Here is a 27,445-nt window from a genome sequence, read left to right on the forward strand (position 1 = left end):
ACTAATTTAGGACAGGTCCCCACAGAAAATCTACAGCTTAGTTTCAGTACAACCGTCCCCCCCTCTGATGCTTTCAAACCTGTAGTATTGGAAAGATACATACATAATAGAAAATGGAAACATTCTAAATTGTTCCCCCAAGGTGATGCAAACAGTTGTACAAGTAAGCTGGGGAACCTGGTTTGTAATGAATCCAATGAGTATATCAAAGGAATGCCTGTATGTGGGAATCCCGCAGCCGGGTACTGTAGCTCCTTGGGACAAAAACCCTCTTGGTGTATGCTTCAGAATGTATCTAGATTTGTGGACTTGGCTCACAGATTGGTATTGCAGCACTCAGCTCTATGGGATCTGCCTGAAGGTACATTTTGGATATGCGGAGAAGGAGCATATAAATGGCTTCCCGTAGGTATAAAGGGTACTTGTACATTAGGACGCCTAACCCCGGCTACATTCATAATTTCAAACAAACAAGTGAATATGCAAGCCGTGCCCAAGCACACACTGTATAAAAGAGCTGCAGATAACTCACCACGTCCCTCGGGGAGGCCACATATAGTACAAATGGGAATTCCTAACAAAATTGCTAGTACCATTTTTATTTATCCTATGTTAACACAGATGTGGGATAAATTAGTTAGAGCCACGGATTATCTAGATGATCAGATCTGGGATATATTGGATATACTAAACACTAGTATAGCTGTACAGAATCAGCTTATAATAGTCACTAACCAACATACCCTGGTATTGGATTACCTAACTGCCTCACAAGGGGGTATGTGTCAAATCATCGGACCCACCTGCTGTCATTATATAGACCCGAATAGTACTATGAGTATGACATTTAAATTAAAGGACGTACAACGACTCAGAGATCAGTATGACAAAGACAATGACCAGAATAAGGATAGCTGGTGGTCAGATACCTTTTCTTTCCTTAACCCAGCCAACTGGTTCAGAGGAATCGGTGGGTGGGTTGCTGGGATTATGCAGAGCATAATACATATAGTTATGATTATTGTAGTCATATACGTACTATTCCAGATTGTGCTCAAGAGTATCTCAGTATGCACAGATAAACTTTGTGTAATAGATGCAAGAGTATAAAGTTTTTTTTCCTTCTTCTCTTATGTTATCCTTTGCTAATACTGATTATTGCGCTTATTTTGCTATCCCTTTGTAATATCTGTACTTATTGCAAAACAAAGAAAAGGTTGCGAGAGTTAAACGGAAGAATTAATACTAGATTTGATTCTCTTATTGAATACAAGCATGTACATGTGTAATACCAAATAAAGGCTTTGTCTTTGGCCCTGTGGTAATAAAATAAATAAAAGAAAATGTCAAAGGGGGGAATTGTGGAGATCAGACTGAACTAAAGGAATCCATCTTGTCTTCTTCCTGAGAAATCTCGCTTACAACAAGATACATTTCTGCTGACTTGACATTTCCTTTTATGGAAGTAATCATGTGTGCATTCCTTCTTTCAATAGCAGCCTTTCATTCACCTTCCAGATGATGTAACTTTCTACTGATAAAGACTGGTATAGATTGTTTATGTAAGAGATAGTGAAATATGAGCGCTTGTGCGCATGTCTGTAAAAGAATAATTCTTTTCTATATAAAGGGAGGGCAAAGCCCAGAGAGAGAGATGTGCTCCTGGGCTTCCCCTGTATATGATCACACAATACCTTGTTTGCGTGTCATTTACTCAGGATCCCTACCTCTAGTAAGCCAGGGACTGAGAAGGACTTAACACTCTGGAATGCTCTACTCGAAGATATTAGGACCAGCCACAACTTACACAGTTTTAGGCGCTCCCTCAAAACACATTTGTTCAGGGCAGCCTATCACATTCCCTAATCAGTCATTTTATGTGTAAAGGTACCGTCAGACTAAACGATATCGCTAGCGATCCGTGACGTTGCAGCGTCCTGGCTAGCGATATCGTTCAGCTTGACACGCGGCAGCGATCAGAATCCTGCTGTGATGTCGTTGGTCGCTGCAGAAAGTCCAGCACTTTATTTCGTCGCTGGACTTCCTGCTGACATCGCTGAATCGGCGTGTGTGACGCCGATTCAGCGATGTCTTCACTGGTAACCAGGGTAAACATCGGGTTACTAAGCGCAGGGCCGCGCTTAGTAACCCGATGTTTACCCTGGTTACCATCCTAAAAGTAAAAAAAAACAAACGCTTCATACTTACCTTCCGCTGTCTGTCCCCCGGCGCTGTGCTTTCCTGCACTCACTGTGAGCACAGCGGCCGGAAAGCAGAGCGGTGACGTCACCGCTCTGCTTTCCGGCCGCTGTGCTCACAGCCAGTACAGAGAAGCAGAGCGCCGAGGACAGACAGCTGAAGGTAAGTATGAAGCGTTTGTTTTTTTTACTTTTAGGATGGTAACCAGGGTAAACATCGGGTTACTAAGCGCGGCCCTGCGCTTAGTAACCCGATGTTTACCCTGGTTACCGGCATAGTTGGTCGCTGGAGAGCGGTCTGTGTGACAGCTCTCCAGCGACCAAACAGCGACGCCGCAGCGATCTGGATCGTTGTCGGTATCGCTGCAGCGTCGCTTAGTGTGACGGTACCTTAAGTGTGTGAAGCCCATTCACTATCTCCACCTATCCCCCACCACCTGAAGATGGCTGGACCATCATTGTAAATACACACCTGTGCTTTGTATCTCCCCCACCTAATTGTAGATTGTAAGCTCTCACGAGCAGGGTTGTTTTATTTTGCTTTAATCATTACATTATTGCTAATGTTGTTATTTATGACTGTTGTGCTTGAAACTGTTTAACTGTAAAGCGCTGCGGAATATGTTGGCGCTATATAAAGATTATTATTATTTAGACTCTCAATCCCGATGGTGTTTATATTATATTATATGTCAGTAACTCAATCCTAGTCTATCCCCATTCATTTTTATCTAGCTCTAAGGGAACTGAAGAAATTTTACTGCTCTTGCCAATGACTATTTTGTGCACTATTAAAATATTATCAATCACTTTTTTAGATTTCGTAGAGATGTCTGAAATAGGTGTACTTAGTAAAACCTGTTATAGGATAGGATAGCTCATCTAGGCCCAGTGGGCATTTCTTTTACACAATACATATCAGATCACTGCGTAGTTGCAAATACTACCACTCTCCTCCACGATCTTGCTGTGAGATGCATCTCTTCTACTCGGAGGCAGTTCACTTCTTCCTACCCCTTTCACTACGCCTGCACAGCCCCTGCACAGTTACTAAGCAGGTGACCATACTAAGATATGTCTCTGTAGTTTAAATGAATAGAAAATTCAGTGCCCATAGCATAATTTTGGCAAATCTTTTGGATGGGTTTGTTAGCAATCTAGAGATAGTCCTCCGATACTGGAAACAAAGGTCTTACAGGATGAAATAGAAGCAACACTAGTGGTATGTGACATCTCTATTCAAATTCAAATAACACAGCAATCACAGATCTAAAAATTACATTAACCCCTTAGCAAACGCCGATACGCCTTTTAACGGCGGCCGCTAAGGGTACTTAAACCACAGCGCCGTTAATTAACGGCGCTGTGGAAAAAGTCCATAGCGCCCCCCAGAGGCCGATTTTCTCCGGGGTCTCGGCTACCGAGGGTAGCCGAGACCCCAGAGAACATGATTCGGGGTTTTTTTAACCCACCCCGCATTTGCGATCGCCGGTAATTAACCGTTTACCGGCGATCGCAAAAAAAAAAAACAAAAAAAAAAAACCGCGATCTCTTTTTAATTTCTCTGTCCTCCGATGTGATCGCACATCGGAGGACAGAGAAAAGGGGTCCCAGGTGGCCCCCCAATACTCACCTAGCTCCCCCGATGCTCCTCGTGTCTCCCGGTGGGCGCCGCCATCTTCAAAATGGCGGGCGCATGCGCAGTGCGCACGCCGGCCGGCACCGGGAGAATCTTTGGGGTCCCGGCTGCCGGGGGTAGCCGAGACCCCAAAGAGCATGATCGGGGTCGGTATTACCGACCCCTGTTTTGCGATCGCCGGTAATTAACTGTTTACCGGCGACCGCAAAAAAAAAAAAAAAAAAGTAAAGTGTAATTCTCTGTCCTCTGATGTGATCGCACATCAGAGGACAGAGAAATAGGGGGATTCGGGGACCCTAGCATACTCACCTAGGTCCCTGGATCCTCTTGCTGCTCCTCCTGGCCGCCGGCAGAAGAACATGGCGGACGCATGCCCAGTGCGCCCGCCATCTGTCTCCATCTGCCGGCCGGCAGGAGAACAGCAGTTGGGGCTAAAATTAGGGTTAGGGGTAGGGTTAGGGGTAGGGTTAGGGGTAGGGTTAGGGGTAGGGTTAGGGCTAGGGGTAGGGCTAGGGTTGGGGCTAAATTTAGGGTTAGGGTTGGGGCTAAATTTAGGGTTAGGCTTCTTTCACACTTAGGTCGGTACGGGGCCGTCGCAATGCGTCGGCCCGACATACCGACGCACGTTGTGAAAATTGTGCACAACGTGGGAAGCAGCTGTAGTTTTTCAACGCATCCGCTGCCCAATCTATGTCCTGGGGAGGAGGGGGCGGAGTTACGGCCACGCATGCGCGGTCAGAAATGGCGGATGCGACGTACAAAAAAACGTTTCATTGAACTTTTTTTGTGCCGACGCTCCGCCAAAACACAACTGATCCAGTGCACGACGGACGCGACGTGTGGCCATCCGTCACGATCCGTCGGCAATACAAGTCTATGGGCAAAAAACGCATCCTGCGGGCACATTTGCAGGATCCGTTCCTTGTCCAAAACGACGCAAGTGTGAAAGTAGCCTTAGGGCTAGGGTTAGGGTTGGGGCTAAAGTTAGGGCAAGGGTTGGGGCTAAAGTTAGGGTTAGAGCTGGGATTAGGGTTAGGGTTTGGATTAGGGTTGGTATTAGGGTTAGGGTTGGCATTAGGGTTACGCTTGGGATTAGGGTTAGGTTTGGGATTAGGGTTGAGATTAGGATTAGGGGTGTGTTGGATTTAGGGTTTTGATTAGGGTTATGGTTAGGGTTGACATTAGGGTTGTTTTGGGGTAAGGGTTGTGATCATGGTTAGGGTTAGTGATTAGGATTATGGATCAGGTTGGGATTAGGGTTAGGGGTGTGTTGGGGTTAGGGTTGGAGCTAGAATTGGGGGGTTTCCACTGTTTAGGTACATCAGGGGGTCTCCAAACATGACAGCCAATTTTGCGCTCAAAAAGTCAAATGGTGCTCCCTCCCTTCTGAGCTCTGCCGTGCGCCCAAACAGTGGGTTACCCCCACATATGGGGCATCAGCGTACTCGGGATAAATTGGACAACAACTTCTGGGGTCCAATTTCTCTTGTTACCCTTGTGAAAATAAAAACTTGGGGGCTACAAAATCTTTTTTGTGAAAAAAAAAAAATATTTTTTATTTTCACGACTCTGCATTCTAAACTTCTGTGAAGCACTTGGGCATTCAAAGTTCTCACCACACATCTAGATAAGTTCCTTGGGGGGTCTAGTTTCCAAAATGGGGTCACTTGTGGGGGGTTACTACAGTTTAGGTACATCAGGGGCTCTGCAATCGCAACATAATGCCCACAGACCATTCTATCAAAGTCTGCATTCCAAAAAGGCGCTCCTTCCCTTCCGAGCTCTGCCGTGCGCCCAAACAGTGGTTTACCCCCACATATGGGGTACCAGCATACTCAGGACAAATTGGACAACAACTTTTGGGGTCCAATTTCTCTTGTTACCCTTGTGAAAATAAAAACTTGGGGGCTAAAAAATCTTTTTTGTGGAAAAAAAAATATTTTTTATTTTCACGGCTCTGCATTATAAACTTCTGTGAAGCACTTGGGCATTCAAGGTTCTCACCACACATCTAGATAAGTTCCATGGGGGGTCTAGTTTCCAAAATGGTGTCACTTGTGGGGGGTTTCCACTGTTTAGGCACATCAGGGGCTCTCCAAACGCGACATGGCGTCCAATCTCAATTCCAGCCAATTCTACATTGAAAAAGTAAAACGGCACTCCTTCTCTTCCAAGCTCTGCGGTGCGCCCTAACAGTTGTTTACCCCCACATATTGGGTATCAGCGTACTCAGGAGAAATTGCACAACAACTTTTGTGGTCTAATTTCTCCTGTTACCCTTGTGAAAATAAAAATTTGTGGGCAAAAAGATCATTTTTGTAGAAAAAATGCAATTTTTTTTTTTCACGGCTCTACGTTATAAACTTCTGTGAAGCACATGGGGGTTCAAAGTGCTCACCACACATCTAGATATGTTCCTTAAGGGGTCTAGTTTCCAAAATGGGGTCACTTGTGGGGGGTTTCCTCTGTTTAGGCACATCAGGGGCTCTCCAAACGCGACATGGCGTCCAATCTCAATTCCAGCCAATTCAACATTGAAAAAGTAAAACGGCGCTCCTTCACTTCCAAGCTCTGCGGTGCGCCCTAACAGTGGTTTACCCCCACATATGGGGTATCGACGTATTCAGGAGAAATCGCACAACAACTCTTGTGGTCTAATTTCTCCTGTTACCCTTGTGAAAATAAGGATTTGTGGGCGAAAAGATCATTTTTGTGTAAACAAAAGCGATTTTTTATTTTCACGGCTCTACGTTATAAACTTCTGTGAAGCACTTGGGGGTTCAAAGTGCTCACCACACATCTAGATAAGTTCCTTAAGGGGTCTAGTTTCCAAAATGGTGTCACTTGTGGGGAGTTTCCACTGTTTAGGCACATCAGGGGCTCTCTAAACGTGACATGGCGTCCGATCTCAATTCCAGCCAATTCTGCATTGAAAAAGTCAAACGGCGCTCCTTCACTTCTAAGTTCTGCGGTGCGCCCTAACAGTGGTTTACCCCCACATATGGGGTATTGGCGTATTCAGGAGAAATTGCGTAACAAAATTAATGGTTACATTTCTGTTTTTACACTTGTGAAAATAAAAAAAATGGTTCTGAATTAAGATGTTTGCAAAAAAAAGTTAAATGTTCATTTTTTCCTTCCACATTGTTTCAGTTCCTGTGAAGCACGTAAAGGGTTAATAAACTTCTTGAATGTGGTTTTGAGAACCTTGAGGGATGTAGTTTTTAGAATGGTGTCACACTTCATTATTTTCTATCATATAGACCCCTCAAAATGACTTCAAATGTGATGTGGTCCCTAAAAAGAAATGGTGTTGTAAAAATGAGAAGTTGCTGGTCAACTTTTAACCCTTATAACTCCCTAACAAAAGAAAATTTTGTTTCCAAAATTGTGCTGATGTAAAGTAGACATGTGGGAAATGTTATTTATTAACTATTTTTCGTGACATATCTCTCTGATTTAAGGGCATAAAAATACAAAGTTTGAAAATTGCAAAATTTTAAAAATTTTCGCCATATTTCCGTTTTTTTCATAAATAATCGCAAGTAATATCGAAGAAATGTTACCACTAACATGAAGTACAATATGTCACGAAAAAACAATCTCAGAATCAGCGGGATCCGTTGAAGCGTTCCAGAGTTATAACCTCATAAAGTGACAGTGGTCAGAATTGCAAAAATTGGCTCGGTCATTAAGTACCAAATTGGCTCTGTCACTAAGGGGTTAATGGTGCGTGATAGCGTGTGATAGACAGTTGTATAATGCCTATCAAGCCTAAAAAAAGGCAAAGCAAAGACAACTCCAAGAACAGCTAGCAGAAGGAAAAGTCAGGGATGAGATACTTTTCAGAATTCAGTTTATATCAACCATGTAAACCACTTTGTAACATCACCTTGCGCAGCAGAAGTCCATGTGATATGTTCTGTGACAGCATGAATGCAGAAACGAGATGGTGAATAGGTCCGGCTTCTCCGCAGTGAGGGCGCAAAACAAAAGTATGAAATCCACGCTGCCTGAGAGCAGAAGGAATAAGACATAGGAAAGCACACTATTAATGTCTCTCACCTGTCATACTCTCAATATCTCTGCTAATGTATGGTGTCAGACAATCTCACTTTCAACGAGAACCATGAAAAATCTCAAATTAGCTTTTAAAGATGATTCCATCTATTCAACCACATCTCTATATATTAACAGAATGCAGGTAGAAACCAATTAAAACAACTACTTTCATACATAAAAGTGTCTGTCGTTGGAAGACAAGAATTTTGGCTAACCATTATGTCATGTATGACCATCTCTACATGTCAACTGGCAGGACGCTAATTACAATGACTGTAATGTCAACATACTACTAGGACATCAAAGGAAACAGCACAGTGCACATATATAAGAGCAATAACAAATTTGCCATTTGAAACCAATACCTGTTTTGCATTATACTACCACTAAAATAACCTTAATTTAACAGTAATTACCATCACAAAAGGAAATATATTAAAATACAATGTTATTACCCTTGTTCCCCTGTGTCATAGCAAAATATGTTGTGAAGAGGGGGAATTTGTTTCATGTTTTACAGGGAAGGTGCCACCAGTTTTCTTGTATTTTGTTTTTTGTGAAATTAAGCTTAAAATAGTAATTAAAATGTATTAATGCAATGTTTGCACTGTTTGCAAACATTTCTATATGAAAAATATTATATATTTTTTTACAAATATATATATTTACCACTAGGGGGAGTATTTTCCGTTTTAGACCTCAAGCAGCCATAGTAAGATTTAGCAGCTTTACTCTTTGCTGGAAAATTGGGGCAGTAACTGCTGACATCACCATTTCCCTCCCCTTTTGGGTGGTCTAATATCCCTGGGGCAGAATGAAGAGCAGCATCACAGGGCAGCACCATTTTGTGTGTGACTGCCCTGTGATCTGCTATCACCAGCAGTTACTGCATCAGAGGCACAGCTTGTTTACAGAGGAGCAGAACACAGTGGACTCAGCAGCATTTTTTGTGAATAACATTCTTGCCATCCCCCTTCCCCCACCTTAATCCCTGTCCTGTCAGCTGCCCTGCTCTCTCTCTCTCCAGGTCACCTCCCTCTCTGCAGGCTGTGAGTGCAGCTTACCAGAGATCACAGGGACTGTGTGTGAGGGGGAGGGGGAGACACAGCAGGAGAAGCACACAGGGCAGCATGTGAGGAGCAGAGGACGTGTGCCTGCTTGGAGTACAGAGGAGCAGCGAGCGCTTCTTCTGTCCTGCGATAGAGAGCACAGGGCTATAATAAAATGGCAGCTAGTCACACCTACAGCAGTGAGTTGTGCAGCCCACAGAGGCGTGCCCAGCTCACTGCTAATGCTGCTGCAATGTTAGAGATAGGGTCAGCGCCGGTCTATTATCTCCTATGTCCATGGGGTGCCGTAATCTGACACTGATAGTGCCCTGCTACTGCTGCAAAACCAAGATGTCAGCCCCCAGTGCATTCTTTAAACTCATATAACACATGAAATCTGTTTCACATGCATTTCAAACTTTCTTATAGCAGCATGTTATGCTACATTACAGTGATTTATTAATGACCTACAAACGCGGTACCTTCCCTTTAATAGAAAAGATATGCAAATATTTGTGCATATCAATATATATAATTGTCTAAGGGTTTTTCCGTCTGTCTGTTCTGGAAATCCCGCGTCTCTGATTGGTCGAGGCCACCAGCGACGGGCACAGCATGGCGATGATGTCATAAAGGTTGCCTCGACCAATCAGCGACGGGCACAGTCTGCCGCGAATTCGCCTCGACCAATCAGCGACGGGCACAGTATCGACGTAGATGTCATAATGGTTGCCATGGCGACGATGATGTCATAAAGGTTGCCTCGACCAATCAGCGACGGGCACAGTCTGGCGCGAATTCTGGAATCATCATGGTCATGCATATTCTAGAATACCCGATGCGTTAGAATCGGGCCACAATCTGGTATGTATATATATATATATATATATATATATATATATATATATATATATATATATATATATATATATATATATATATATATATATACATATATATACATATATACACGCACACACATACATATTTATTTATCTACTATATAATTGTCTAAGGGTCACTTCTGTCTGTCTTTCTGTCACGGAAATCCCAAGTTGCTGATTGGTCGCGACAAAACGGCCACGACCAATCAGCGATGGGCACAGTCCGGCGGCAAAATGGCTGCTCACTACTTCCCTGCCGTCAGTGCCTGCTCCATACTCCCCTCCAGTCAGCGCTCACACAGTGTTAATGGCAGCATTAACGCACTCCGTTAACGCTGCTATTAACCCTGTGTGACCAACTTTTTACTATTGATGCTGCCTATGCAGCATCAATAGTAAAAAGATCTAATGTTAAAAATAATTTAAAATAATAAAAAATCATTATATACTCACCTTCCGGCGCCTTTCCCGCTCCTCGTGACGCTTCGGTGACCGGTCCATGCATTGCGGTCTCGCGAGATGATGACGTAGCGGTCTCACGAGATGATGACGTAGCGGTCTTGCGAGACCGCAATGCACTCTTGGGACCGGAGCGTCGCAAGGAGCATCGGTAAACGCCTCGCCTGGATCCGGGGGGCCGACGGAGGGTGAATATATAACTATTTTTTATTTTAATTCTTTTTTTTTAACAGGGATATGGTGCCCACATTGCTATATACTACGTGGGCTGTGTTATATACTACATCTCTGTGCTATATACTATGTGGGCTGTGCTATATACTATGTGGCTGTGGTATATATTATGTGGCTGGGCAATATACTAAATTGCTGTGCTCTATACTACGTGGCCTGGGTTATATACTGCATGGGCAGTTATATACTACGTCTCTGTGCTATATACTACGTGGCTGTGCTATATACGACGTGGCTGGGCAATATACTACGTGGCTGGGCAATATACTACATGGCTGTGTTATATACTACGTGGCTGTGTTATATACTACGTGGGCTGTGTTATATGCTACTTGGCTGTGCTATATTTCTCGGCTGAATCTGTGCATCATGAATCGTGGTATGTGTTAAAGAGGAGGGCCCACTGAGACTCTTTCGCCTGGGGCCCTCAAAAACCTGGTCTGTGCTACATACTACGTGGCTGTGCTATATACTACGTGGCTGTGTTATATACTACGTGGCTGTGCTACATACTACATGGGCCGTGCGATGTACTATGTGGGCTGTGTTATATACTATGTGGGCTGTGTTATATACTACGTGGGCTGTGTTATACGCTACTTGGCTGTGCTATATTTCTCTGCTTTATCTGAGCATCATGAATCGTGGTATGTGTTAAACAGGAGGGCTCACTGAGACTCTTTCGCCCGGGGCCCTCAAAAACCTTGAGCCGACCAATCAGCGACAGGCGCAATCCGCCTGCGAATTGGCGCGGAAGTTGAACCACGCTTCGCTAATTGGTCGCAGCCGGCCGGCCAAATCCTGTGTATAAATTGCATTATTCTGAAAACTTCATAAATAAACTACATACATATTCTAGAATACCCGATGCGTTAGAATCGGGCCAACATCTAGTGCTCTATATACATCATATAGGAAACACTGGGGCTGGAGAATATACTGTACATTACACAGGAGACGCTGGGACTGGAGCATATACATCACATAAGACATACCAAAACTGCTCTATATACACCACACAGACGGCTGTAAACATCACATAGCAGATACCAAGACTGCTATATATATTGCTCTATATACAGCTCTGGCAAAAATTAAGAGACCACTGCAAAATTTTCAGTTTGTCTGATTTTTATCTTTATAGATATATTTTTGAGTAAAATGTAAATTGTTCTTTTATTCTATAAACTACTGACAACATGTCTCCGAAGTTCCAAGCAATAAATTTTGTAATTATTTTCTGAAAATGAGAAATGGTCAAAATAACAAAAAATCCATTGCTTGCAGACCTCAAATAATGCAAAAAAACAAAAACACAGTTTATAATCATTTAGAAACAACAATACTAATGTTTTAACTCAGGAAGAGTTCAGAAATCAATATTTTGTGGAATAACCATGATTTTTAATCACAGCTTACATGCATCTTGGCATGCTTTCCACCAGTCTTTCACACTGCTTTTGGGTGACCTTATGCCACTCCTGGTACAAAAATGTAAGCAGTTCTTCTTTGTTTGATGGCTTGTGACTATCCATCTTCCTCTTGATTACATTGCAGAGGTTTTCAATGGGGTTCAGGTCTGGAGATTGGGCTGGCCATGACAGGGATTTGATGTGGTGGTCATTCATCCATACCTTGATTGACCTAGCTGTGTGGCATGGTGCATTGTCCTGCTGTAAAAACCAGTCCTCAGAGTTGGGGAACATTGCCTGAGCAGAAGGAATCAACTGTTTTTCCAGGATAACCTTGTATGCGGCTTGATTCATATGTCCTTCACAAAGAACAACCTGCCCAATTCGAGCCTTGCTGAAGCATCCCCAGATCATCACCGGTCCTCCACCAAATATCACAGTGGGTGCAAGACACTGTGGTTTGTACGCCTCTCCATGGCTAAATCTAACCATTAGACGACCAGGTGTTGATCTGGGGATGCTTCATCAAGGCTGGAATTGGGCAGGTTTGCGAAGGACGTATGAATCAAGCCGCATACAAGGTTATCCTGGAAAAACAGTCGATTCCTTCTGCACAGGCAATGTTCCACAACTCTGAGGACTGGTTTTTTACAGCTGGACAATGCACCATGGCACACAGCTAGGTCAATCAAGGTATGGATGAATGACCACCACATCAAATCCCTGTCATGGGCAGCCCAATCTTCAGACATGAACCCCATTGAAAACCTCTGGAATGTAATCAAGAGGAAGATGGATAGTCGCAAGCCATCAAACAAAGAAGAATTGCTTACATTTTTGTACCAGGAGTGGCATAAGGTAACCCAAAAGCAAAGTGAAAGACTGGTGGAAACAAAATCATGATTATTCCACAAAATATTGATTTCTGAACTCTTCAGTTAAAACATTAGTATTGTTGTTTCTAAATGATTATGAACTTGTTTTTTTTTGCATTATTTGAGGTCTACAACAATGCATTTTTTTGTTATTTTGGCCATTTCTCATTTTCAGAAAATAAATACAAAATTTATTGCTTGGAACTTCGGAGACATGTTGACAGTAGTTTATAGAATAAAAGAACAATTTAAATTTTACTCAAAAATATACCTATAAAGAAAAAAAGTCAGACAAACTGACAATTTTGCAGTGGTCTCTTAACTTTTGCCAGAGCTGTATATCACATAGGATACACTGAGGCATATACAGCACAGGAGACACTAGCACATATACATCACAGGAGGGGCTGGGGCACATACATCAAAGGAGGAGCTAAGGGCATAGACCTCACAGGAGGGGCTAGGGGCATATACCTCAAAGAAGGAGCTGGGGCATATATATATATATATATATATATATATATATATATATATATATATATATATAATGTCTGTCCACTATTTCATCCTTCTTCTCCGCTAGATTTCTGAAACTTAACATGGACAAAACAGAATTCATCATCTTTCCCCCATCTCACGCGACCCCCCCAACGAACCTATCCATTTCAGTAAATGGCTGCCCACTCTCCCCAGTCCCACAAGCTCGCTGCCTCGGGGTAATCCTTGACGCTGATCTCTCCTTCAAACCACATATCCAAGCCCTTTCCACTTCCTGCCGACTTCAACTCAAAAATATTTCACGAATCCGTTCATTCCTCAACCATGAATCTGCAAAAACCCTAGTCTATGCCCTCATCATCTCTCGCCTTGACTACTGCAACCTCCTGCTCTGTGGCCTCCCCTCTAACACTCTCGCACCCTCCAATCTATTCTAAACTCTGCTGCCCGACTAATCCACCTGTCCCCCCGCTATTCCCCGGCCTCTCCCCTCTGTCAATCCCTTCACTGGCTCCCCATTGCCCAGAGACTCCACTACAAAACCCTAACCATGACGTACAAAGCCATCCACAACCTGTCTCCTCCATACATCTGTGACCTCGTCTCCCGGTACTTACCTACCCGCAACCTCCGATCCTCACAAGATCTCCTACTCTACTCCCCTCTTATCTCCTCTTCCCACAATCGTATACAAGATTTCTCTCGCGTATCACCCCTACTCTGGAACCCTCTACCACAACACATCAGACTCTCGCCTACCATCGAAACCTTCAAAAAGAACCTGAAGACCCACCTCTTCAGACAAGCCTACAACCTGCAGTTACCACCGATCGACCAAACCGCTGCATGACCATCTCTACCCTCACCTACTGTATTCTCACCCATCCCTTGTAGATTGTGAGCCTTCGCGGGCAGGGTCCTCATTCCTCCTGTACCAGTTATGACTTGTATTGTTTAAGATTATTGTACTTGTTTTCATTATGTATACCCCTCTTCACATGTAAAGCGCCATGGAACAAATGGCGCTATAACAATAAATAATAATAATAATCTATATATATAATTGTCTAAGGGTTTTTCCGTCTGTCTGTCTGTCCTGGAAATCCCGGCTCTCTGATTGGTCGAGGCCGCCAGGCCACGACCAATCAGCAACGGGCACAGCGACGATGATGTCATAAAGGACGTAGACATCTCACGTTTCTGATTCAGCGACGATATCTTGCGTCTCTGATTGGTCGAGGCCGTCAGGCCTCGACCAATCAGCAACGGGCACAACGACGATGATGTCATAATGGTTGCCATGGCGACAATGATGTCATAAAGGTCGCCTCGACCAATCAGCGACGGGCACAATCTGCCGCGAATTCTGGAATCATCATTGTCCATATACTACTGGGACATGCATATTCTAGAATACCCGATGCGTTAGAATCGGGCCACAATCTAGTAATATATAATTGTCTAAGGGTTTTTCCGTCTGTCTGTCCTGGAAATCCCGGCTCTCTGATTGGTCGAGGCCGCCAGGCCTCGACCAATCAGCAACGGGCACAGCGACGATGATGTCATAATGGTTGCCATGGCGACGATGATGTCATAAAGGTTGCCTCGACCAATCAGCGACGGGCACAGTCTGCCGCGAATTCTGGAATCATCATTGTCCATATACTACAGGGACATGCATATTCTAGAATACCCGATGCGTCAGGCCTCGACCAATCAGCGACGGGCACAGCATGGCGACGATGATGTCATAAAGGTTGCCTCGACCAATCAGCGACGGGCACAGTCTGCCGCGAATTCTGGAATCATCATTGTCCATATACTACGGGGACATGCATATTCTAGAATACCCGATGTGTTAGAATCGGGCCACAATCTAGTATATATATATATATATATATATATATTATATATATATATATATATATATATATATATATATATATATATCACAGGAAGGGCTGGGGGAATATACATCACAGGAAGAGCTGGGGGCATATACATCAAAGTAAGGGCTGGGGGCATATACATTACAAGAGGGGCTGGGTCATATACATCACAGGAGAGGCTGGAGGCATATACATTACAGGAGATGATGGAGAATATCGCAGCAAGGGCTGGGGCATGTACATCACAGGAAGGGCTGGGGGTATATACATCACAGGAGAGTCATATACATTACAGGAGATGATGGAGAATATCACAGCAAGGGCTGGGGCATGTACATCACAGGAGATGCCGGGGCATACATATCAAAGGAGACGCTGAGACATATATATCGCAGGAGGGTTGGGGACATAAATATATCACAGGAAGAGCTGCGGGAATATACAGTACATCACAGGAGATGATGGGGCATATACATCACAAGATACATAGGGGCATATACGTCTCAAGATACACAGGGGCATAAGGATCAAAGGAGATGCAGTGGGGCACATATATCACAGCAGACGCTGAGGCATATACATCACAGGAGGGATTGTGGACATATATACAATATCGAACAAAGTCCAGCTCACCATGATCGACATCCTTGGAGACTCGGAGCACGGAGCCGCTGTGTCAGGGCGTAGACAATCAAAGAAGAAATGAGAAATCCAGCTCAACGAGGTAGTGAAAAATACTTCTTTCTTTATTCACTTGGAAATATATTCAGTGGAGGATAAAAACATCAGCAATACAAAGGATAAAAAGCGATATCAACGCGTTTCTGGTGACAAAGCACCCTTAACCTTGATTAAGTGTGCTTTGTCACCAGAAACGCGTTGATATCGCTTTTTATCCTTTGTATTGCTGATGTTTTTATCCTCCACTGAATATATTTCCAAGTGAATTAAGAAAGAAGTATTTTTCACTACCTCGTTGAGCTGGATTTCTCATTTCTTCTTACATATATACAATGCAGGAGCTCGGGTTGGCGCTGCTGTTGTAACATAGTAACATAGTTAGTAAGGCCGAAAAAAGACATTTGTCCATCCAGTTCAGCCTATATTCCATCATAATAAATCCCCAGATCTACGTCCTTCTACAGAACCTAATAATTGTATGATACAATATTGTTCTGCTCCAGGAAGACATCCAGGCCTCTCTTGAACCCCTCGACTGAGTTCGCCATCACCACCTCCTCAGGCAAGCAATTCCAGATTCTCACCGCCTTAACAGTAAAGAATCCTCTTCTATGTTGGTGGAAAATCCTTCTATCCTCCAGACGCAAAGAATGCCCCCTTGTGCCCGTCACCTTCCTTGGTATAAACAGATCCTCAGCGAGATATTTGTATTGTCCCCTTATATACTTATACATGGTTATTAGATCGCCCCTCAGTCGTCTTTTTTTCTAGACTAAATAATCCTAATTTCGCTAATCTATCTGGGTATTGTAGTTCTCCCATCCCCTTTATTAATTTTGTTGCCCTCCTTTGTACTCTCTCTAGTTCCATTATATCCTTCCTGAGCACCGGTGCCCAAAACTGGACACAGTACTCCATGTGCGGTCTAACTAGGGATTTGTACAGAGGCAGTATAATGCTCTCATCATGTGTATCCAGACCTCTCTTAATGCACCCCATGATCCTGTTTGCCTTGGCAGCTGCTGCCTGGCACTGGCTGCTCCAGGTAAGTTTATCATTAACTAGGATCCCCCAAGTTCTTCTCCCTGTCAGATTTACCCAGTGGTTTCCCGTTCAGTGTGTAATGGTGATATTGATTCCTTCTTCCCATGTGTATAACCTTACATTTATCATTGTTAAACCTCATCTGCCACCTTTCAGCCCAAGTTTCCAACTTATCCAGATCCATCTGTAGCAGAATACTATCTTCTCTTGTATTAACTGCTTTACATAGTTTTGTATCATCTGCAAATATCGATATTTTACTGTGTAAACCTTCTACCAGATCATTAATGAATATGTTAAAGAGAACAGGTCCCAATACCGACTCCTGCGGTACCCCACTGGTCACAGCGACCCAGTTAGAGACTACACCATTTATAACCACCCTCCGCTTTCTATCACTAAGCCAGTTACTAACCCATTTACACACATTTTCCCCCAGACCAAGCATTCTCATTTTGTGTACCAACCTCTTGTGCGGCACGGTATCAAACGCTTTGGAAAAATCGAGATATACCACGTCCAATGACTCACCGTGGTCCAGCCTATAGCTTACCTCTTCATAAAAACTGATTAGATTGGTTTGACAGGAGCGATTTCTCATAAACCCATGCTGATATGGAGTTAAACAGTTATTCTCATTGAGATAATCCAGAATAACATCCCTCAGAAACCCTTCAAATATTTTACCAACAATAGAGGTTAGACTTACTGGCCTATAATTTCCAGGTTCACTTTTAGAGCCCTTTTTGAATATTGGCACCACATTTGCTATGCGCCAGTGGTCATTCGTGGAACTGAAGTGCAAAGACTCCGACCACACAACAGGATTTTTGGTTGCTTACCGTAAAATCTGTTTCTCGGAGCCTTCATTGGGGAACACAGGAACCATAGGTGTATGCTGCTGCCACTAGGAGGCTGACACTATGCAAATAAAAAAGTTTGCTCCTCCTCTGCAGTGTACACCCCGCCGACAGGAAGTAGGATATTCAGTTAGTGGGAAAGCAGTAGGAGAAGCAACATGTAAAGATAGAAACTCAAACTAACAATATAACACAACAAAATAGAGCTGTTCAACTTGGGAGGGTGCAGTGTCCCCCAATGAAGGCTCCGAGAAACAGATTTTACGGGAAGCAACCAAAAATCCTGTTTTCTCTATCGCCTCATTGGGGGACACAGGAACCATGAGACGTTCCAAAGCAGTACCTGGGGTGGGAACAGCAGAAAAACTCCATTCAGGTCGGAAGACTCGCCACTGCCGCCTGCAAGATCCTTCCGCCTAGGCTGGCAACTGCCGAAGCGTAGGTATAAAGCTTATAACATTTGGCAAATGAGTGAACGGAACACCAGGTTGCCACCTAGCAAAGTTGTAGGGCGGATGCCCCATAGTGTACCGCCCAGGAGGCGCCCACTGCCCGGGGCAGAGCGAGTCATTCTGTTCTTGACCCGGTAAGCCTCCAGAATGGCAGGTCTGATCCAGAGAACAATTGTAACCTTGGAGGCCGGAAGGCCTCTTGGCGTACCATCTGGAATGACAAAAAGACGGTCCGTCTTCCTAAAGAAGGCAGTCCTAGACAAATAGATCCTCCCCGAGCTGACCAGGTCTAGCCTGTTCAGCGAACGCCCCAGAGAATAGGTCGGAGCAGGACAAAAGGTGGGAAGGACGATCATATTCAAGTAAAAGGAGGACACCACCCTGGGAAGAAAAGGTGACGAAGGCCGTAAAACTACCCTATCCTGGTGAAGAACCAAGAAATGGGGTGACAGGAGAGAGCCAACAACTCCATGGCGCGCCTAATGGAGATGGCCACCAGAAACGCCACCTTGCAGGACAGAACAGACAGTGAGGCCTCATGGGGAGGTTCAAGGGGGAACCCCACTGAGCCTCCAGAACAAGATTGAGGTCCCAGGGATCCACGGGAGTCTGGTACGGGAGAGCAGCATGCGCCACTCCTTGAAGAAAAGTTCTGATCTGAGAACGGGACGGACATAAATCTTTCTACCGTGATAGCCAGTAGCTAAGGACATCTGAAAGGGACTTCAGAAAAAGAATAGAAAGGGTTGCTAGCTGACCCTTTAGAGAACTAAGGGCAAGGCCAGCATCAAGTCCTGCCTTGAGAAAACGGCCAAAATAGAAGGTTTCAACGGTAAAGCTTTTAAATTGAGCCACCAAGAACTCTGTGGCAGATCGGTACTTGATACAGAAGATCTGGCCTGTCTGGGGGCCTCCAGTGTGAGTCCGCGAGGAGATTGGCGATCTCAGCAAACCAGAACCTTCTGGGCCAATCTGGTGCGGTCAGAATGACCGGCACCCCCTCCGCATTGATCTTCAACAGCCTGGGAAGAAAAGGAAGGGAGGAACAGATATGGAAGTACAAATTGCGTCCCAGGAATGGCCAAAGCATCGGTATCCACAAGAGGACCTGGAAACAAATGGTGGAACCTTCCTAAGCAGTCGGGAGGCCAGGAGACCCGCGTCAAGAGATCCCCAAAGGCAAATTTGAAGGAAGACCTCCTGAAGCAGGGACCATTCTCCTGCCGCAAGGCCCTCGCAGCAGAGAAAAACGCTGCGGCCAAGTTGTCCACGCCAGGGATATGCACTGCGGATAGTGCCCAAACCGTTGCCTCTGCCCAGAGGAGGATCTTGGATACCTCCGCCCTTGCCAAGAGACTCTGATTCCCTCCCTGGTGATTGACATATGCCACAGCCGAGGCATTGGACGTCTGGATTCTGACTGGCAGACCTCTGAGAAGCCTTTCCCAGTGACTCAGGGACAGAAGAATGGCCCCTATCTCAAGGGTGTCGATCGGCAGAGAGGACTCTTGCTCCGACCAACGCCCCCTTCACTGACGGATGGCGAGAAAGCATGCCCCAGCCGGGAAGGCTGGTGACCGTCGTCACCACCTGCCATGAGAGGACCGGACCTGGGGAATGAGAGGGGATGACAGCCACCACTTGAGAAGCTATTAGAATCGGACGGAAAGCCGGATCGGAGGATCCAGAGACAGCACAGACGTATGATAGGGCGGGGGGACAGAGCTAGGACCGAACTTCTAAGCACGCTTGTGTGCTAGGATCATGGTCCTGCTGTCGGATCTATGAGGATACGGGGTGGCAGTACACGCCGTACTCATAGTCCATAATGTGGGATCACAGGTGTGACTGTTCACCCTGTATCCCTCCGGAAAACCTGAAAGAAAACGACGAACATTGAGGTAGATTAGGGTCTAATGAAAGACCTGTGTCCACCTCCTACTGACACTAAGCTAAACTGGATATCCTACTTCCTGTCGGTGGGGTGTACACTGCAGAGGAGCTAACTTTTTTATTTGCATAGTGTCAGCCTCCTAGTGGCAGCAGCATACACCCATGGTTTCTGTGTCCCCCAATGAGGCGATAGAGAAAGTACATCCTGACGCTGGCACATGTGACAACGTAATCCTTCAATGCACATGCCACAACATTCAGTAATGAACGCTGCGTGAAAGCAGTGTCAAGAGCGATTAATGAGTGGAGAAGGAGGTAGAAGGGGGTCCACAATTTGTTTTGGCTCAGGGGGCTTTAGTTGTCTGCTCTTCATTATTCTTTAATAATAGCCTATGCTGAACTAAGTAGGCAAATAAAATTGTTGGAGTGCATCTTTAACACTGGCACTATGCCCAGGATAGTATCAAATACCTGGTAGGGAGCATATGTAGCATAGTAATAGGAGGATATGTTATTGAAGAGTGGAAAAAAGGTATTAATAACAAATATGGCAAATTGACATTACCGTACCTTATTATCTATTGGGGTCCATAATTAAAAATTGTTGCTAAAATAAATAAAAGGTTATCATTCAGTAATTGCCAAAAGGAAAAAGCATGTCATCAATTCAGAAAAAACTCACTACATAAATCACATTGATTAGATTTTCCAGTAACATTATATTTTCCATTCAATTAACAGCAATGTAATAACTATAATACTTTAATATACCTGCGCAGGTGATTGAGGACGGTCATATTGGCAAACATGTAGTATAAATAGTAGGAATATGGGGGATTCTCATCCTCCCTCCAGCTCTCTGGCAGTGGACTCTCCATATTAAAAATATGATGTTCTGGCTTAGACTCATCATCTACGCTGTCAAATCCATCCACCTAAAAAGCATATGAAGGAAATACAACATTTAAATACAATGAAAAATGTTTCTACCCCCTCTTATACTTTAGGCTATGTTCACACGATGAGCTTTTGCTGTTGCAGATTTTCTTCACCTATTAAGTAAACTAGATTATTTGCATTTTTTATTGCAGTTTTTGTGTGTTTTTCACATGCGTTTTTATTGCATTTTTGACTCTGCTTTTTTTTGTCATGTTTAAAAGGAAATTTAAAGGTTAAAGGTTTTTGCTACTTAGCCTAAAAGAAACATAATCTAGGGGCAGAGACCCTAATTCCAGTGAAGTATCACTTAGTTTACGGGTGTAGCAGTTGCGATACAGTTTTTGATGTTGCAAATTTTCTGCTCCATTTCTGCACCCATTAAGTAAATAAAGACTTTTGGTAGTCACTGTAAAAATCTGTTCCTCAATAGTCTTCGGTCCGATGTTGGATCACAAAGCACAGGCTGACAGCACATCTCCTGACCATGATAGCTTCATATATTTCTATGAAACTGCCGCTTTTAACAGGCGTTCATGATAAAAATGCGGAATATTGTGTAACAAATTGTGGGGTTCTTTTTCTCCTGTACTTTTTATGAAAATGAGAGTATTTCTGCTAAAATGATGTACTACTTGTAAAACACGCTAAAGGGGTTTCAAAAATTAACTTTTGCTTACCGCATCAGCGTGCCGGTGTAAAATGAAGACTCGGAGCTGTAGTCACAACCAGCTGTTCCTCCCTTACTGCCTCCTGTCTTTGCCTACAGCACATGATAATTCCAGCCAATCACTGGGCTCAGTTGTGAGGCTGATGCACATGACATGATGAGACCATTGAGCCCAGTGATTGGCTGCATCGGTTATATGCTGTACATGTGGCGTCACTGCTGCAGACTGCTGGAGACAAAGCAGCAGTGGGTGAGTAACGCTCATCATCTTCCATTTTACACTAGGCAATCCTTATGGGCTAAAATACTAAACCCTGAAAAATGCAGTTAAGGGTACGTTCACATTTGCGGTTTGCGCCGCAGCGTCGCCGCCGCAACAAAACGCATGCGTCGTGCGGCCCTATCTTTAACATTGGCGCCGCATGGGGCCGCATGTGCATGCGTTGTGTTGCGTTTTACGCCGCATGCGGCGTTAGGGCGCACCTGTCTGGGCGCGGCAAACGCAACATGTTGGATTTTTTGTGCGGCGCCGACCTTTTCAAAAACGCATGCGTCGTGCGGCCCTATCTTTTAACATTGGCGCCGCATGGGCCGCATGTGCATGCGTTTTGCTGCGTTTTTGTTTGCGTTGTGCGTTGCGGCGACGACGCTGCGGCGCACAACGCAAATGTGAACTTAGAGTTAATTATTAATTTTCATGGCCCAATTTTAATACATTCTATTACACATATGTGGAAGTCAAAATGCTCCACGAACCTCTAGATAATTCCTTAAGGATGCCGTTTCCAAAAAAGGTCCTTTTGGGGTGCCTTGGTACCTGAAGGCTCCTGTAAACCTACAGTAAAAATGAAGCCTGGAAAATATTCCAATTAAATGGTCACCCTCAAGGCGCGGCTTCATTTCTGAAACCTGGGTTTGAGTCAAGTAGGACACTAGGGCCACAGAATCTGACATCACCTTTTACAGGAGAGCTATTGAACTCTCTCCCAATGCGGAGCAGTGTGACTATAAGGCTACTTACATGCTCCATGAACAGGTGCAGCTCTGGGTGACTGGCCGGGTTCACAGTGACCTCAAACAGAGGCAAGAAAATGTTCTCCAGGATTTCTTGAAAATTATTCACCTGCTTCTTACTACGGAACACATCACTGAAAAGTAGAAAGAATTAGGGGAACAGTCAGGATAGAGGTGAGGAAAAGGAACGAGGTACAGGACAAAGTGTAATATACAGTAAATCATGAAATATACTCATTGTGGAATCTGAACCTTCCGACTACAGACCGTGTGGGCACCAAACAAGAGCCAATTTCAAAGTCATCATGGGGGGAATTTATCATTCCCTTTATGTCAGTTTTCTATTGTAAAAAAAAATGTGCTAATTTTTGCTCAAGTAACATTTTCACACAAAAGTTGTACAACTTTTTCACTTGTGTGCCAGTCTTGGCGCTGTCCAAAGGTGTATGGTACTAATCATAATAAATTTCATGCATCTTACTCTAATGAGCATTTCTCATTAAGCCAAAGTGCTACCTGGGGTATTTCCTACGCAAGGCCTTACTCAGACATCAGTGCTTGTCATCCATGTGCTGTCCGTTTTATTCCAGATGATAGGTTCTGGAGCTATTCACACATCCAATTTTCAGTGCAAACTGATAGTAAATATGAATAAATCATAGATATATGTCCTACTCAGGTCTGATTTGAGGCTAAACTTTCCAATTCAAATACTTGGGTTTGCAGGAACCATGGACAGCACAAAGATGCTATACAAGTGTTCATCTTCCAGACTGATTACTAGAAGATTTCTATGTTCTCAGCAAACCTGAAAAATGGAGGACAAGCAAATGGTAACAAATGGACAGACAGAAATCGATGAAGGACCATTCATTACACAGATGAAAGCAGTCTGTCTTCTAAGGGTGTAGAACTATTCTGGCATTGACACAGATGTTCGAGAGGTTCCAAATAAACAAACAGACAAGTCATTATGTAATAAAGAAAAAATATTCACTAGAGTCGTGGGATCTGGATCAGCCAGCGGACATTGTTGGAATGCACTTTATGACTGACAGCCCAATGCGCCAAACTGTCCCATTCCTTACGAGATCGGCCATATATTGACAGACGTAGCTCGGCATTCTGATATTTACTCTCCTCCAAATCTGACATCACTTCCTGCAATGGAGTAAACGGACATGTTCACAATCATAGAACTATATGTGGAACTAAATGAGCATGTAACACTTTAGTATAATGCCCCATTTCACGGCACCTTGTTGAGAAAGACAGAAGCGGAGCCGTCTCATTTCCCACTTCATGCTTTGAACGTTTTTATAAAAGTCAACTCCATCAGAGACCTCTCACCCAGCCAAATCAGACCTCCTGAATTACACTGTCCGCAAATGGAGTGTCTGGTTTGGTTTCTTATCCTGAGTCATGTGGTAAGGTTTGTTAAAGGGTCGATGTTGGTTTTAAGGTTGTTACACCCAATAGATCGCACTAGAGTTCCATTGTTTCTTCCTTTCTGAAGTGGCCATTGGCAAATTATAATTCTGAAAGGAGCATTGCAAGGCCTATAAGTCTACTTATGCCCACTTGGCACGCTTAACAAGGAGAAACGTTACCACTTAGACCCCCTGTCAGAGGCCTCTCACTCAGTAATATCAGACCACCTGCTTTGCACTAATGAGGGGCAAACATCCCGAAACACAAGTCTAGAAATGGAGTTTCTAGTTTGGCTTATTATCCCAAAACACGTGTCAATTGTCACTAAAGGGTTGATACTGACTTTTAGGATTGCTAAATCCAATATGTGGAACTAGAATTTAAGTCGTCTTCCTCTCTGAAGAGGATTTTTGCATAAATCCTTCTAGAGAACTGATGTCTACGTAAAGCGCTACCCGGAGTCATAACACAGGATCACATTCACACTGTGTACACATGTAATATCACATTCTCAATGTTATAAAGCAGCAGCACATAATAATGCGTGAATTTATTAAACTCATTTTTAGACAGTGTAAGGCTATGTGCACACGTTGCAGATTATTTGCGTTTTTTAGCGTTTTTGCGCTATAAAAACGCTATAAAACCGCAAATCTGCATACATTAAGCATCCTATCATTTTTAATGAAATCCGCAACTTCTGTGCACATGATGTGCATTTTTCCGCATGAAAAACGCATTGCGGAAAAATAATGAACCTGCTCATTAATTTTGCGTTTTTTTCGCGGTTTTCCCACCGTCTAATGCATTGGGAAATGTCCGGAAAAAAACGCACAAAAAAACGCACAAAAACCGCGTCAAAACTGAGCAAAAAAACGCATGCGGATTTCATGCGGAAATCTGGCAGAAATGTCCAGATTTTCACAGGAATTTTCTGCATGAATTCCTGAACGTGTGCACATAGCCTAAATGTTTAGACTAGAAAAGTCTTATAATGTGCTAGATTTGATTTATCATAGTAGTTCATGCTGAATGATAGATTTGGTGCAGCATTAGACTACAGCCTAGATTTTACACCACTTATTAGTTGGCTTACTATGTGCCTAAAATTTGTGTCCATATTCTGGCACATTTTTGGCATATGGTTTCGCAAAGCAAGGCTACTTTTGTTCCTAGGAGCAGACGGGAAAGAGTTGGCGTGATGATTCTTCTGGTGCTGGACAGCACATTTTTAGTATTGCTTCTAGCAACATGGTTAGTCCCTGCTGACTGGCTCCAATCTGTGGATCAATCAGAGGATGTGGTGGCCAATATTCACTTGTGTCTCTTTTTAAAGAGGCGCTTTCACCAGTTTTAGCATGTTAAAAAGGCCAAATCATGGAATAGTGGTTGCAGAGATGATTAAAAAATTATTTTTAGCTTTTGACCTCCATTCCAAAGATATTAGCTTGTGAACTTTAGGTTACAATTCATAAGGCCAACAGGACATTACCAGAGACTCTTCTCTGGAAGTGTATACTTTGTTCCCTGCATGACGATGACCACAAGTGGAAAGCATCACACAGAGGAAAAAAGAACATGCCTCCCAGAAAGTCAGAAGAACATGCTGTTTCCTGTGAGACATGTAATGATAGATCATCTTGCTCCTCCAAGCTCTTACATCTGAAGCTACTGTGTACTATAGAACAGAACTGAGTGAGATTCCAAACACTTCCAGATCTCCACTTATGGCAGTCAGTGCGGGTGAGGAGGAGAATACAGCAGAATGGAGTGTCATTCAAACATCATTTCTGCAATTGCATCTCTCTTCTCACAGCTCTGTCTCTACTACTACTGATACGGTCGTGCGAAGAGATCTAGAAATGTTTCTAATGAGCACCACTCCAGCGTCTTTTCTTTTATTTAACCACTGGAGTGGTGTCACTAATGTAAGCTACCTGCCACTAGTAATATACTCACTAGATGCCATTTTCATCTGTTATCAGTGTCACTACGGTCATCTTCTGTAGTTTGTGACCTGCAAGATCCTCCAGTGTTTGCTGGGTGATCTGGAAGTCACTACTCAATGAAAATCTATGAGGGCCAGAACAAGCCTCTCATAGAATTACACTGAGAGCTTGTGGCTGTTACCTCGGACTTACGGACAGTCTGAAGCTGTGGTCACAATATGGTAGATCGGGACGGGAGCAGCACCGTAAAAAACGCAGAAGACAGTGGCTGGTGAGTATATTACTAGGGTCCGGGAAATTACATTAGTGGCACCACTCCAGCACTGAAGGTCATGTAGCCCAGGAGATTTATAAGCTAAAAAGAGTCCTAAACCTTGGCTAGAGTAATAGGGGCTTCCAAAAACCAAACCTTTTTGTCAGCTAAGAATGAAGTCAACCATTGCAAATGACATCTAATACACTCTATGGGGACGAGGCCCAGGCTTCACAGTACAATACCTTGATGATGTGGGCAAAGTATTTTCCTGACACCTTGTTATCGGTCTTGATGAAGATCTCCCTTAGAACAGATTCACCAATTGGATTGTATTTGGCATTGAATTTATCAAAGCGATGGAAAGTATTTCTGTCCTGTGGAAATGAGAAGAGACTTCAGTAGAGTAAATCGCAATTTTCAGTCACATCCAATATCTTACAACAATTTAAAGGGGTTGTCCATTACTATTGATGAATCACACTTAGGTCATCACTTTTGATATGTATACATTAAACGGGTTGTCTACTACTTAGATATTGATAACCTATCATCAGGATTGGTCATCAATATCGGTCGGTGTAAGCTGTAAACCAGGCACCTCCATTCATCAGTTATCTGCAGAGCCAGAAGCGGCCACAAGTAACAAGGGCTGAAGCAGCACAGAACCCATTCACTAGAGACCAGCCACTACACAGAGCCATGCTATTTTGGCTTTGTATACTGCACAATCCGTGGACGATTGTGCTGATCAGTGGGAGTGCCGCGTGTTGGACCCTCATTGATCTGATATTGATGACTTATCCAGTGGACATAGCATCTACAATATCCAAGAGTCAACCCCTTTATTTCATATATATCACTATATTTGTGTTTTATAGACATAAGACCATGAGGACTGCACTGCCACCTGCTGACCACACATGTTTATGTACAGTTGTGCTCAAAAGTTTACATACCCCAGCAGAAATTTTGTTTTCTTGGCCCTTTTTAAGAGAATAGGCATGACAAAACCAAAACTTTCTCCACTCATGGTTAGTGGTTGGGTGAACTTGTGTAGCAT

The 27,445-nt window shown here is 43.7% G+C and overlaps 1 protein-coding gene across 7 annotated transcripts in view; it reads right to left on the reverse strand.

Moving 5' to 3' along the window:
• AMPD2 (adenosine monophosphate deaminase 2) overlaps window positions 1-27,445 on the reverse strand; it is a 285,686-nt gene that overhangs the window by 35,155 nt on the left and 223,086 nt on the right. For all 7 annotated transcript variants that reach the window (XM_069756340.1, XM_069756336.1, XM_069756335.1 and 4 more), the window contains 5 exons: window positions 26,628-26,759; window positions 23,747-23,910; window positions 22,757-22,883; window positions 20,901-21,064; window positions 7,730-7,850 (listed from right to left, as the gene is read on the reverse strand). In XM_069756340.1, coding sequence (XP_069612441.1) covers window positions 7,730-7,850; window positions 20,901-21,064; window positions 22,757-22,883; window positions 23,747-23,910; window positions 26,628-26,759 — 708 coding nt within the window. The remainder of the gene's footprint in view (window positions 1-7,729; window positions 7,851-20,900; window positions 21,065-22,756; window positions 22,884-23,746; window positions 23,911-26,627; window positions 26,760-27,445) is intronic.

The sequence above is a fragment of the Ranitomeya imitator genome, chromosome 3 (assembly GCF_032444005.1).
Source record: "Ranitomeya imitator isolate aRanImi1 chromosome 3, aRanImi1.pri, whole genome shotgun sequence".
Taxonomy (NCBI): domain Eukaryota; kingdom Metazoa; phylum Chordata; class Amphibia; order Anura; family Dendrobatidae; genus Ranitomeya; species Ranitomeya imitator.